Below are 15,278 nucleotides of genomic sequence, written 5' to 3'. Positions count from 1 at the left end.
GATGCTCTATTAGGCGACAGTCGCTTTCTTTTTTTTTCTGTGTTGTAAGGATACCGCAAGTAAATATGCCGGTGGCAATGTCATTGGGGCTTTAGGCACTTCCTTTGTAGGATGCCTATTATGTTGTGTTCATATGTAAACACTTTATATATGTTATTCATTAGGCCGCAAAAGCACGTATGCTTTTCTCGTGCCAACACCAGCTAGCTATTTGCGATGAGAGAGAGAAACAAGCTATAATGGTATGCTGGAGATGTTAGCCTGGCTGTTCGCCTACCATGCTATTCCAGGTGCTGGGTGATGATTATGATATATGCAGTGATAAACACTTTACAGCACGTACAGTCACACACACACACACGCACACACGCACACACACACTATACAGATATTTACAAAGCTTAGTTTAGGCTCGTGGCCCGCAAGAACGTCAGCAGCGCGTTGGTGGCGCGTGACGCAAAGGTGGTGCTTTGCCATGGGCCGAGATTGTGCTGTAGTGCCAAGCTCGAGTCCCGTTGAAGGCGCAGTCACGCCATCAGAGACTCTCACCCGTAGCGGTAGCAGTCGCACAGAACATTTTACAGGTCTTCAGGGACGCTACATTCAGCGCACATTGGCGAGTCCGTGAGTTGAATCTTACACCTGAAGTAGTTTGTGTAGGCCACGTAGAGGTTTATGCGGTAAAAGCATGCTTGATCTTTTCTGTTGAGGCCTCACGACACGCAAAAGTTGCACGATGGATCTATCTTGTATATGGGTCCGTACTGGTAGATCACATCTGTCCAGAGGGATCGCTTTAGACGGCAAGCCAGTGTCGCCGCGTCTTTTCTCGAGAAAGGTATCTGGACCTTTTCTCTCGAAGTGTCGTGTCCAGCTTTGGCAGCATGGGCTGCTTCGACGTTGCCTTGTATTCCGCAGTGGGCTGGTAGCCACTACAGCACAACGTTGCCATGCAGTTCGCAGGCATTATTGCATAGGCGACTAATTTCCATTACGAGTTATTCCTGCACGCGTGGTGGCGACTTCGGTTTTCCGCAGAACAACTACTTCAAACACCTGCCTTTGCTTCCAGTTGTCGATAAGTTCGACTTCGCTCTGCCATCTGCTGGCCGCCTCGTTAGCTCAGACGGTAGAGCGGCTGCTCCGGAAAGGCGGTGGTCCCGGGCTCAAGTGCTGGATGAATTTTTCTTCAACTGCAAGGCTTTTCTTTCGAGGAACCCTTATGTGTTTCCTTAGTAGCAATTGCTACGATTGGGTGTACGTCTAATTTTCCCTTTATTTATTGAATAATTATGTTTTAAAGCAATAACTTGGGACTGCGATGCAGATTGCGTTGCTGACTGTTCTTTTATTGACATTTAATACCGAGCATATTGCTCCACCAGAACGTTTGTCCTTGACCTCATGACAGCCTCGTCATACTTGAAGAATTTCTGTGGTGGTGAACTCTATAGCTGCCACAGCAGCAGCAGGCTGTCACAGCTCACAGAGCCATCTTCGCAACTACTACTTTCCGACGCACACAACATCGACTTCCTTCGCAGAAGTGTGCTGTTTGCTGTGGCCTCTGAAATGAGCGCACGCATTTCGGAGTCTGCACGTGTGGGACGCAAAACCAATGTGCAAATTACCAAGCGCAAACGTTGTACACAGAAATCAAGTCATGTGATATATATATATATATATATATATATATATATATATATATATATATATATATATATATATATATATATATATATATATATATATATATATATATATATGCACCGCGGTATAGAAAGTTACGTGCACCTGGAGCGGCGACTGGGGGACAAGAGCACATGCTACGTCAGTTACTGTGTGCACGATGCATGCGTGCACTTCTGGCGAATTTCTTCAGTCGTAATGCTATGCGAACGGCTTTCAGCTGTTGGTTTTCTCTTTTGCTCATATTGATTTCTCTCTATCTGTGCCTATCTTTAATATCATAACATTATCCTTTCTTTTATGCTATTAAAGATAGGCACAGATAGAGAGAAATCAATATGAGCAAAAGAGAAAACCAACAGCTGAAAGTCGTTCGCATAGCATTGCGACTGAAGAAATTCGCCAGAAGTGCTGACTGGACTAGTGCGGACGTGGAAAGATCGGCTCCTGCTTTCGTAAATATTTTCGGTCTGCTTTTTGTGTCACCTACCGTGGAAATGCACGCCATTCGACACGGTTTCTTCTGAGGACTTCCTTCGGTGAGTGGCCTTTGCGCGGAAACCGTGGAACTTTTTGTGTAGACCACGCCGCGGCGACGCTAGGCGCGGGTAGGCTTAGGCTATAACCCGACGAAGAGGGGCATTATGCCCGAAGTAGAAATGGTGGTAGGAGAGGAAATCTCCTCCGAAGAAGCCAACAGCCCAGGCTGGGCCGACCTAAATGTAGATCGTATGGACGCGTGCCTTGCGCACCTCCTAGAAGCCAACTCCATCCTGCGCCGCTGGAGAACGCACAGACTCCACCGCCGGCTTCGTAAGAAAATTGCGGAGCTCAATCGTACAATTGAAACTCATTCCATCGAACTGTCCAAACAACAATGGAATGAAGTGTGCTCCTCGGTTGATGGGCAGATGAGAACGGGGGGCAAATGGAACCTGCTCAAACACTTCCTCGACGATTCGCAAACCAAAAGCAATCAGAGACTAGCCATCGATCGCATAGTTCATAATCAAAAGGCGGCGGGCGTATTTGAACACGTCCTCTTGCAAGAGTTGGCCGAAAAGTATCTTCCGCTGGGCCACTCCGGTGACGGGGATTATCCTTGTTATCAGGGGGGAGCGGTGGGGGGGCTCGACGCCCCCTTCACGGAATCCGAAATCTGGGAGGTGCTGCAAACGCTCAACGGTCGCTCTGCACCGGGCCCGGATGGCATCTCCAATAAGCTCCTCCAGAACTTGGACGAACAATCAGTTGCGCTGCTCACGGGGAGGTCAATAAAATTTGGGAAAGGGGCCTAGTCCCCGACTCCTGGAAGACAGCCTCAGTGGTGCTCATCCCGAAACCAGGCAAACCTCTTGCGCCGGAGAACATTTGGCCCATCTCGCTCACGTCCTGCGTGGGTAAGGTGGCCGAACATGTCATTCACAATCGTATATCTAGGCACATAGAAAATAATGAGTTATTCCCTCACAACATGGTCGGCTTTCGGCCGGCACTCTCCACACAGGACGCCATGTTACTTATAAAGAGGCAAATCATTGATGTCGACACTAGAGACGCTCGGAGCATCCTTGCTCTAGACTTGTCCAAGGCTTTTGATAACATCTCGCACCGGTTCGTACTAGACGCCATCTCAGATCTGGGCCTGGGGCCACGATTCCATGCGTACGTTAGCTCCTTCCTCAGGGATCGCAAGGCCACTGTCAAAATAGGGCAAATCAAATCGAAGGAATTTACATTGGGAGCGAGAGGCACCCCGCAAGGGGCGGTCATCTCTCCCCTACTGTTTAACATCGCCATGAAGGGCCTCTCGGACAGACTGGCCACAGTAAGAGGTACGGGTCACGCCCTCTACGCGGATGATATTACCGTGTGGTGCATGGGAGGGTCTGACGCTGGAGTTGAGAGTGCGCTCCAAGAGGCGCTCGACATCACAGAACACTTCCTACTCGACACGGGCCTGAGTCTGTCACCAACCAAGTCCGAACTTCTATTGTATAGGCCCACCCGACGGGGGGTTAGGTGCTCCACGCCCTTAGATCAAGTTCCCATAGCCCTCTATACGAGGGACTGACAACAAATTCACAGAGTGGATACCATCAGAGTCCTCGGACTCTTGCTGGAATCTCACGGGGGCAACTCACAGACTATAGCCCGCATTACTTCGAAGGCGGAGAATATGCTTCGGCTTATCCTCAGGGTCTCGAACCGCAGGGGGGGTTTAAGCAAGAGCAATCTACTCAGACTCTACCACGCGTTTCTGCTGAGCCACGTTAACTATGTAGCCTCCGCGTTGCGCTGGTCTAAACGGGATGAGGCCAAAATCGACGCCCTCATGCGCAAAAGCATCAAGCGCGTGCTGGGTTTACCACTCACTACCAGCACCGCGCGTCTCATGCAACTAGGCATGCACAACACCCTATCAGAGGTGATGGAGGCCCAACGAGTGCCTCAAATAATTCGACTATCATCATCGCGAGCGGGGAGACGCATCCTCGAATCCGTTGGATGCGGTCACCAGGAAATCACGGAGCGCAACGTGACCCTCTCACGCATGGTCCGAGATACGTTCAAGGTAGATCCCAAGCCACGTAACGTCCACCCTCAATACAATGTAGGGCGCCGGGTAGCCAGGGCTCGTTCCCTGTTAAAAGCGGCTGCTGCCACTCCGAATCTGGCATGTTTCGTTGACGCCGCCCAGTACGAGTGCTCTGATCACTATACCGCAGTTTCGGTTGACTTAGGGCTGTACAGGGATTCGCTTCTCACCTTCCATGAAATCTTGACACATTATCAACTTGCTCGGCGGGCCTTTCCGCTACCACACCCTAAACTTAACAGACCACAATCGTCGGCGTTTCGCATGCTTCAAACGGGGTCATTTCCCTCCAGGGGCAGATTCAGTCACTTCGCGCCTAATGTAGAACCCCACTGTCCAGACTGTGGTGAGGCGTACTGCTCCTTGTCCCATATGCTCTGGCAATGCCCTGCGTTACGCAGCTCATCGCTAACCACTCTAACTGACTGGGAGGCAGCCCTTAAGAGCGGCGACCTCTCAGAGCAACTACGGGCTGTCCAGAGGGCCTGCGACAGGGCGGAGGACCACGATCTTCCGACCCCGACGTGGGTGCGGCCCGCGACGGCTACGGGGACTCCCTGAAAAGGGAGGTACCCTAACGCCGGTTCCTCAGGACCATTAATAAAGTTCTTTGTCTGTCTGTCTGTCCCTTTCTTTTGCGCAGAGCTGCTGATTACTTTCCGGTGTTGGAACTTGGAAATGTTCGTCAGCTGTCTCGAGGAACTTCCCCTGACGGCCACGCGTCTTGACTTCTTCACTGCAAAGCGGACTCAAAAGGATTTGGAGTAGGACTATATTTTCTTATTTTCTTTTTCTGACCAATCTGTTGCCTTTAATAACTGGGCAGTTTGTGCGATTAACTCAGCTGACCATACGTTCACCCTTTGATTGTTAGGAGTGCGGAAGGAAAGGCGTGGCCTTATATGGCTGCTCTAAAACTGGTGCCCTTCTATATTACATGTTTTCTTTATGGAACATGGTGTGCGCAGTCTTCGGTTTAAATCGAAAAAAAAAGAAACAAATATAGTGTGCCGAATTTTATTTCCGAGAGTCGGCTTTAACCGAAAAGTGTCAGTGAAAGTAAGTTTACCTGATAGCTAAGACAGCGAACTACAGGCAGCTGTGAGCTTGCCGAGGCCAAGGTCACGTGTCGGCCTGTCGCAGCAGCAGTCTACTTTTTTCTTGCTTGCGTCCGTTCGCTTGCTGGTGCGACGAAAACTAGAAGTGGGAGCGGGGTTATGCAGGCCGTGAGTGGGCCGTGGTCCTTGCACTCTTCAATCTGTGGCCGAAGTGGTGCTATCTATCTATCTATCTATCTATCTATCTATCTATCTATCTATCTATCTATCTATCTATCTATCTATCTATCTATCTATCTATCTATCTATCTATCTATCTATCTATCTAGTCTAGTCTAGTCTAGTACGCCGGCAGGGCAGGCGGTGCCTTCTAACTTGAGTTGCTGGGTGTACAGTGTGTCCCAACCCTCAGGCACCAAGATTTTAAAATGTGAAAATGCCATGTTGCTGAACAGAACCAAACTAATGTTGCTTGCTGTCACTTGTAGATACTCAGATTACTTTATTTATTCCCCCTAACTACATAATTAGTCTTAACAATTAATCAACTTGTCAGATAGTATAACTAGATGAGAAGTTTCAATGAGAAAATAGTAGCGCAACATGAAGAACTCCTGATGCAGCTTTCTGTTGCTCGATACGTGCTACATAAAGGTGTTTTTTTCAGCATGAAGGAAGCCCGCGAATACAAGCAAAATTGCCGCGCTACTGGCCGCTGGAGGTACTTTGCTTATCAAAATACGCGCGCGCTGGGTAAAATTACATATACATCGCCTACTATTTAAATATCTAGTCGCACTAGAGTGTAAGAGAAGGAGAGAGAAAGCTGTTTAGAGGAAAACAGGGAATTCGGCAGCCTATATGTGGGCGTCTAATCTGTTGTGCATAAGGATGGTGATCTAGAACACAAAGTCCCTAGCTAGAATAGGGCGGCGAAGGGAAATAAAATCACAGCTTCGCTATAAAGGTGAAGCGATGAATGCGATAGCAACATGTTAGCATTTTACACTAAGCGTAAAGCTCGTAGCTCTCGTGGCAGCCTGAATTGAGGTAAACGTAAGCTCAGAAAGTAAATAAAAACGAGCTGCTGTGTAGCGGTGTATTGTTTGAATCCTACCACCGGACAATTTCATTTGTGTTTACTTATTTAAGCCAGTGTCTTTCTTAACGACTTTCCCATCGCTTTATCGTATCGGCTATGTTTCAAACCTCTTTCCTGGGCCGATCCCGCAGGGAGTGCAATGCAGCGCCAATAAAATTTGATGATTTTCAGATTTGAGTTCTTTTATTCTTCCCACTTTTAATATTTAAGCCTGAGAAGATTTAAGATAAAAGCATGCGCTGTCGCTGTTTTGTTTCACGACGTCTGTTTGTGGGCCGCCATTCTCAAAACTCTGAGGAATGATTTTCTCATTGATGCAAGGCCTGGTATGAGCAACTATGTTGATAAAATGGAGCGCAAATATAACCCTTATGTCGATCATGGCACGGCATATAGCATACATATACGTAAATATATACGGAACCTCACGGCGACGCCGACGGCAAAAATTCGCTAGGTGTGTCCATATAAATGCTATCGCAATAAAATAAAGGCAAGAAAATATACGATCATGAGGATTAGATATCGAACGCATTCACTAGACTATTTGAATAGATATTTATCAAGTCAAGCTTGCGTTGAATGCGAGTATATGTTGAATTTCCGCTGACACCGACCACTCAAAATAAGGCAGCCGAAAACACATAGCTTCCAAGCACACAAACACGTTTCCCAGCAACGTACCGCAACGTGCTTGGCGCTTCGGAAGACGTGGGGCCGAGTGCTGCAGATCGGGTCCAAACGAGCGTGTCAAGCTCTCCAGTAGTGCTGGCACTTTTTGTGTGCATACTGCTAAAAACGTTTTAAAATGTTATGAATTGCGTTTCATTGTTAATACGGTACATGCGTTAATGAAACAGGAAGCAACGCAGATGCGATCAAATAAAGTAGGTATTTCTAATTACTTTCTTTCTTAACGTAGCGAAGGTACGAAATATTGCGTCGATGCCCGAAACACTAGAAAAGGAAGGTATCAGCCACACTTGCATTTATTAGTCAGTATTATTAGTCATTTATTAGTCAGTTTCGGTAATCTCACGTGCTCCACGTGAGCCGACATTCGGTTTTGTCTCAGGCATTTGCCCATGGCCGCGCCGATATGGCGGCCAAACCCAATCTAGGCCAATCGCGTGAGGAGAAATCGAACGTGAGCTTTTCGAACGCGTACAAGATAGCTATCCTGCTGCCGCTGCTGCTGACGATGGTGATTTTTGAAATTCCCTTTGAAACGGAGTGGTGACAACTAGTCACCTATCCTGGCTGCTTGATTTCTTTAGGCATGCTAGACAAGTTTTTAGTTCTAGCATTTTCGTATAGATGTCCATAACCTTTCCTTTTATTCCTCAAAACCTGTCTATCTAGCTTGTAGCGCTACTTATGCCTGTACCGGATCCGGCCGTATCAGTTCATTATCTGCTTATTTTTTTCACCAATACTGTCAACATCTCCGGCTTATCGCGACAACTGACCGGTTGATGGTTCCATCCACTTTAAATCCAGGCGTTCTTCGAAGGTGTCCCGCACCTACGGGTCTCACTCGGTGAATTGCTTCGAATTCAATCAGGATGTGTTGAGGAGTCTCTATATTTTTGCTGCGGCATTCACATGCCTCATATTGTTGCGAATATTTGCTCCGGTATGTTTTTCTCCTTGGGCAGCAAGTTCGAGCCCCAAATAGGAAGGTACTGCTCTTTGTGTTATCGTACAGAATCGCCCTCCTTAAGTTTTTTGTCCCATTCTTGTAAATCTCGATGGATTTTTTTCCATTCTTTGTGTCCAATTTGTTGTTTACGTCGGTCTCACTTTCTTTCTGTTGATTCCTGGTTGTCTATTTAAACTTTCAATTACCCCGTAATTGGTTGCCGACTTTCTCGACCTCTTCCTCCATTCTGTGTCCACGCTTTAGGTACAGATACTTGCACACTTTAGCTGCCCATATGTTTCGACCCATCTTCCTGAGTCGTGAAAACTAATTTTGATCTGCGCTTCTCTGATTTTAAATCAGGACCTGACCACGTCATCCTGCGCTGCCTCGTTTGACGTTTTAAACGTTGGCTCCCAAAGCCATCCGGCCTACCAATATTTGGTTAGCTTTCAACCCTACGAGATTTCCGATTAGAAGCAGATAATTGCATTTGCGAACGTTAGCGCTGACACCATTACTCCTTTCCAGATTCCACGCGCCACTTCACATTTATCGTGGTGCCAAAGTGATTTATGTTTCATTATTGCTGCATTGCGCTTCCCCTTTGTTTTCCAATTATCTTGACGGGTGCTTGAGTAAGTAATTCTTTCGTTGATGTATACGTTGAGCTAGTTATACTGCTTGACTATGGGTATGACTAGCCGTTGAATTCACACAGCGTAATTTCTCATCTTTTCATTAAAGATCTTAGAGATCATAATTCCCGATTTCCATGAGTTAAAATTAAGAGCTAGATTTGTTGCGGCGTTGTCACAGATATTCGTAAATATCTGTACATCAGTTGCACTCTCCGCTAGTATCACTATGCCGTCCGCATACGTCAGTCCGGGGACCTTCTGTTGCATTATTTATCCATTACGCATGTTGTATAAAGCAAACTTTTATTCACTGCTTTCCAGTCGTCGCTTGATGCCCTCAACATAAAGCGTGAAAAACCATGGAGAGAGAGGGTATCCTTAACTCAGTCCTTCGTGAATTTTCACCATTTCATTACATTTTCGACCTCACGATGCAAGTGGTACTCGGTTTGCGCGCAATGTGCACAAATTTTATCAGCGCCCCCTACTGAGAGTACGAGACGTTGCCGCCAAAGTGAATGCACAAAGTCCATTCATTTAAGCTGGGGTGCCTGGCCAAGGAGCAGTGATGTGTCCCAGAATTACCTTCAATTCGACCCATGTGATATGCATATGGATATAACATTCCGAGGCAAGGACCACAAGGTGCAGCAGATCTTGATTTATATTAAGCGCTAGCTTCAGAAACTTCAGCTTTCTCTGTCCTAAGCTACTCTGAAGAAAACTAGCTAATATCTCACGCCTGTAATATGGCGTCCATCGCCCTTACATTTCGTGCGCTAGGAATTTTTGGTTGTCTCCAAGAAGGATTTGAAACCCGTTAAAAATGTGTAAGGGATGTTTTCGCACCACCGAGCGTTCACCATGCCGCCAATAAGGCATTAAATCAGCCAGGTCTAGCGGGGAATCTGCTTAGATGACAGCAATGCTTTCGTCTTACGTAATTCAGATACGGCGGAAGGGCTGTCACGTCGCGCAACATGGCACATCGTGGCGCGACAACATCGTGCCCGTGTCAGGCGCATTCTGATGAAGCACGAGATTTTATACGCGCACGGCAAAGCCGCGGGATGACAAAATTGATGCGCAGACATGCACTCACGCCAGCTCTTCAAAGCGTGCCGAGTTAACGACCCGGATATTACGACCGACTGGTGTTCAAAATCAACGAGATTTGCCTTTGTCTCTCTGAACGAACACGTGATATAAAATTTCAGTGGCTGCCGGGACATTGTGGCATCGTTGCTGACTAAACCCCGTGCCGATGACTCTGTCCTACATGCTCAGCGTTGAGCAACGACAGTCTTTTTACCTTCATCAAGGGTGGACGCGGCACGGGTGCTCCGCCACCTCGCGCATACCATCACGCTTAGTCACTGGAATACTCTGCAGAACTCCAAACGTCGATTATACAGCCCCCACCCAGTACTAAAACTGCAGTTACCAATAAATATATAACGTCGCTCAGCACTGCTGTGTCGGCTGCGGGTAAGAGTACCTTTCTCTAACTCACACAACTATGACAGGAATGGCTGACTCATCCATGCGTGCTAAGTTAACGTGTGAAGAGACCATCGGTAACCTTCTGTGCCACCTGTCCTCGCTTCGATAAACGACGCCAGACTCTCCAATGTGCCTTTATTAGGCTGGACGATCGGCCATTAGCAGAAACAAAGGTCTTGGGAGCTTGGCCTCACCGCTCTTCTGAAGGCTACAGACTTGAGTGCCCGACTTTGGATACGCTACACCTGGCTTAGTGCATGTGAAACTGTGACCAAGGCTTGTGTCTTCTGTCTCTCTCTCTCTCTCTCTGACTACCCCATGTCCCTCCCCACGTGTACTGGACAAAGTATAGTTAAGCTCTCTGCCTGTCCTTGCTGCCTTCCCTTTCTCTTTCCACTCAATCAACCTTTGGGTTAAAGAGACACTTCAGGCCGTTCAGCTCTGATAATTAATTTATGCACCTTACAGTCAAGATGTGCACAACAGATCAGGTGGAAAGCAGCGTCAACTTCTCATGATTTCCGGAGTAGTAATTCACGCGATTTGCAGCAGTCACAGGGAAATAATGTCGACCTTTGCTTTTACTGCAGGGTACTGAAGGTGGAATTGCACAAGTGCGTCGACGGTGCCCGGAGTAACAGCACGGAGTGCGCACAGGCCGACGTGGAGCCAGTTGAGAAATTTATCGCGAGTTTCATGGAACGCGCGGTGCCTGGATACGTGGCGCCTGGAACGCGCGGCGACGACAGTGGAAGAGGCAACGTGGCCACGCAAGCCGGCTCGAGCTCTGCTGCCATGCTGACTGTCGTCCTGGCTGTGGCTTTCACGAGGCGTAACTAGAGTGCGCACCGTGAACAATGACTAGCCTGGGAGCTAGGACGCTAGATAGGGATAAAGTTGCGTACATTTGCGAAGCCGTATTTTAATGTTTTTATGACATACATACACGTCTGAGCATGTTGTGCCAGCACCTACTCCAGGACGTGCGGAACACGTATGCTAGGACGCCCTGTATAGACGCGTGCAAAGTTTCAAGGAGAAAAGCTTAACCGTTAGCCTTCAGCAACAAATGCAAAACCTAATTTACTGCTGAAGGCAGCAATAGCGTTTCGGAAACTATCCTACTTCGCTCCACAATGTACATACAGCGTCGAAGTTTTTCCCCCAGTTGCCCCTCGCAAAATTTAATTCCTGGAAAGTACTCGTTTCATACGCACAATGGTTTTCAAGCGGCGTGGTGTCGAACACTCCACGGAGCTCCAGAGCTTAATAATATTCGGTAGTTTGCCCACAACGCGTCCCCTAATTACTCGTCCACCTACGCTAATGCCCATACCTCTACACACCTACACACCACATTATCGTTGTGTGGCAAGATACGACCCTTTGGGTCGTATCTTGCCACACACCGATAGACTTCATCTGTCTTATCCGCATTTCCTTTCTTTCACTCTGCGAGCCCGGTATTTCCAAATCACGAACGGCATGCGTGTTATCAGCATGACAGAGCATTCTCGACAGGAAAGTAGCGAGCGCAGCGTTTTCAAGAAAGGAAACTCAAGCATGACAGATGACGATTATCGTTGTGTGGCAGCATATGGCCCATAGGGTGTACATTTGTTTTAGAGTGTACTTAAATACATGCAATGACTCCCAGAAATATTTTAGCCCAATTCGAATGTTCTTTAAGACTTATTTCCACCGGCATGTCCAGCGGGCAGAATTTTTATGGATGTCCTTGGGCGAACGTTTTCCCCCTCATCTAGTCGCAGTAATAAATTCACTGTAAAACGGCTAGGCTGCTCATAGTTGAACTACGTGACGTGATGCGGTCACCTGTTAACAACCACACAACTTTTTGACCACGCGCACCCATGGCGAGAAGCACTCAAGGGCAGTGTCTGTTCTCGAACCGTGCAAAATTTCTGAGCGCACAAATTCCTTGCACAAGCTTTTCCTGGCCTGAGATTACTTATTCTACACGTTAACGATGACAAGTTGTTTATTCGGTGGCAACTGTGTACCGCGTTCCTTGCTGATCACAGTACCGTCTGTACGTAGCTATGACAGAGATATTCTGCATTGTTTATGCTGTTGTCATCGACATTCTTGTAAATAAAAGGTTCATGCTGCAAGCTGCGTCTTCGTTTTATTCACGTGTAGCGTGTAGAAAGCGCGAAGAAATTGTCGATCATATTTTGCTAGCACATCGCAATATTCATCCAGAGGTAAACGATTGCGGTGTCCGAGAACTTTGACGCTAACGATAATAGAGCAGACGTCCCCAAGACCGTCCGTCCCCAACCTTGACTGAGCTCAATAGTGCTCAACTTCGGCGACCACACCTAAATTGCATGATGCATACTCAGCATTCAAAGGTCATTAGCCGATCCTAGAGCCTGGATTCGCTTTCTATTTCTTTTTTTTTTCGAAAGAAAAAAAAATATCGCAAGAATATAGCAAGATGGGCTGGGCAGGGTCACGCTATTCTCGTGGAACTCAATCGGCATTTCCTCGACGGAATAACGACATTCGCGAATGTTAGATGATAGGCGAAATTCTGCAAGCAGGATTTTCCGCATACGTAGTTTGCCCGAACCAACGGCATAAAATGCTTATTAGGGGGGTTTAGAATAGCGGTATAGAGTTCCTGGTTCTCCAACAAGCGACCGCGTTGCGTTCGCGGTCTGCCCCCGCCTGGAAGGTGCAAGTGCCCCGCTCGCGGACCCCCATTTTTACTTCCTGCATGCGGAAGGAAAGTGAAAACATAATGCCAGAGAAAAGAAGAAACCCGCCTTTGTTTCACCCTGTGAAAGTGCATGTACAGCGAAGCTGGCGCGGACGACGTACCACAAGCGCATGCGCCACAAGCGACTTACGTCACGCGGGCACGGCACGTGCGAGGAAGTGCTGCACACGTCCTCATTCTCGTAGGCCTTCCGCCTAGCGCATGTGCGTTATTGAACTATTTGAATTTCTCAAAGTAAAATGTGTGAGAAAATTCGTAAATGATGGCTTACACACAGCCTACAGACATCACAGCATCGGATTGGAATACGAATACACAAGCAAACATAATTCTGTTGCGCGGAAACTAAAGCACAAGCCCCTTTTGCAGCTGCTGTTTTTTCGTGAGCGCGCCACGACAAACGCAGATGAACTATAGGCTAACAGCTTCGCTGTAAAAAAAAAACACGAAATAACGCAGCCTGAAATGTTTTACAGCATGAAAGGTATACCTGAGAGCTCATTATTTTCAGTTTTATTTTCTTGTCACCATTGAGATTGACGATTCAAAGCGAGTTCGCGACGTTTTTGGGCACCCAGGCTATTTTTGAGATTAGAACTCGTTGTTGGGCGAGTTGGTAGATATTAGCGAACATTGTTTAACTGCGCGAACAAACGAACCACAAAGACAGCAAGGGACATGGACGGGCGCAGACTAATGTTTATTCCACAACGACCACATATAAGTACACCCCCGATATACACTACTGCACCACTGCGCCAGTCCATGTCCCTTGCTGTCTTTGTGGTTCGTTTGTTCGCGCAGTTAAACAATGTTCGCTATTTTTCAGATGTAGCATTAGGGGTGCGCGAATAACCAAAGATACCGTTTGGGTGGGGGGCATGCGCTGTGGCGAGATACTAATCGGTAGGAACTCCCTAAATATCGGGGCCCCTATTTTAACACAGCCTACTATTTTTCACCGTACCCTAAGCTGACCCACATGACCGACCTTCTGGTAATAAGCTAGTAGGCGCGTTTCTCAAAGCTCGGATGGCGCGAGAAACGAAAGCCAACAGGAATGGCAGCAACAGTCCGTTCGCTGACGCCTCATTCATCCTGGTTAGGTCAGACGAGCCGTCTGGAGGAGCGCACTGGCGGATTTTTGCTATACCGTCTTTTGGAGGTTGGACTCGCTCCAGCTGAACCTCGGACACTTTGCTTGGTCATTATTGAGCAGCACACGCTTTCGAAAACGATGAAAGATTATTTGCAGCGTGCGGACCTTCCCACGCGGATACGGGCTCTTTATAGCACCCAGCTGCAAGAACCGACATTGAAGAAGTGCGTTTCTTTTCGCCAAAGTGGATTGCAGAGAATTGTCGCCCGCTATATAGCACCAAATGGGCCTAGGCAGGACATGTAATGAGGAAGGAAGATCACCGATGGTCATTAAGGGTTACGGACTGGATTTCAAGGGAAGGGAGGCGTAGCAGGGGGCGGCAGAAAGTTAGGTGGGCAGATGAGATTAAGAAGTTTGCAGGGACGACATGGCCACAATTAGTAGATGACCGGGGTAGTTAGAGAAGTACGGGAGAGGCCTTTGCCCTGCAGTGGGCGTAACCAGGCTGATGATGATGATGATGATGATGATGATGATGATGATGATGATGATGATGATGATGATGATGATGATGACGATGATGATGATATAACACCACTCAAAAATTCAGTTTTCTCGAGAGGCCATATTTCTCGCAATACCATGGCGAGTTGGGCGAGTTGGTTGACGTTCGTATCTGAGTTAGGTGGAAGCGCAGCTAAGAGCCGGACACGGGAAGGAAGCGCTGCCCCGTCAAATGTCCGCTTCTTAGCTGCACTTGAATACGAAATCAAATAGAAAAATCAATATTTTTCGAATCAGTCTGAAACTGAATAGAATTTCTTTTTTCTTTTCTCCTGTAGTGAGAACAATTTGGTTGTCTTCCTCTCGTCACTTATACCTATACCCCTATACGGCACACTTGGGAAGCCGTATCAATCACTTGGCTAGAAATACGCTAAGTTTAGCGACCTTTCTTCTTTTCCTTTTTGTAGCCTGAGTAATTGATTCAGTGACTTCTTTAGGGACGTAAATAACCAGCGAATGTCATTAGCAAGGTTCCTCGATCAACTTTGCCTTCGCCCCCGCATTTTATCCCGAGGGGAACACGTTCGCCGCGTTGCTACTTACACGGCACGTGACTGCGCAAGGCTTTAGATAAAGGCAAGCGCCACCTATATCATTGTCTGTTTTCTAACTACCTAAATAACTGG

At 47.4% G+C, this 15,278-nt stretch overlaps 1 protein-coding gene across 1 annotated transcript in view; it reads left to right on the top strand.

The window, feature by feature from the left end:
- Window positions 1-12,369, top strand: part of LOC142573055 (uncharacterized) — a 44,622-nt gene extending 32,253 nt beyond the window's left edge. Inside the window, exons 4-5 of the mRNA XM_075682557.1 lie at window positions 4,932-5,052; window positions 10,825-12,369. Coding sequence (XP_075538672.1) covers window positions 4,932-5,052; window positions 10,825-11,074 — 371 coding nt within the window. The 3' untranslated portion in view covers window positions 11,075-12,369. The remainder of the gene's footprint in view (window positions 1-4,931; window positions 5,053-10,824) is intronic.
- Window positions 12,370-15,278: the final 2,909 nt, after the last annotated feature.

This window comes from Dermacentor variabilis, chromosome 2 (genome assembly GCF_050947875.1).
Source record: "Dermacentor variabilis isolate Ectoservices chromosome 2, ASM5094787v1, whole genome shotgun sequence".
NCBI lineage: Eukaryota > Metazoa > Arthropoda > Arachnida > Ixodida > Ixodidae > Dermacentor > Dermacentor variabilis.
This window is presented reverse-complemented; position numbering and strand designations above follow the sequence as displayed.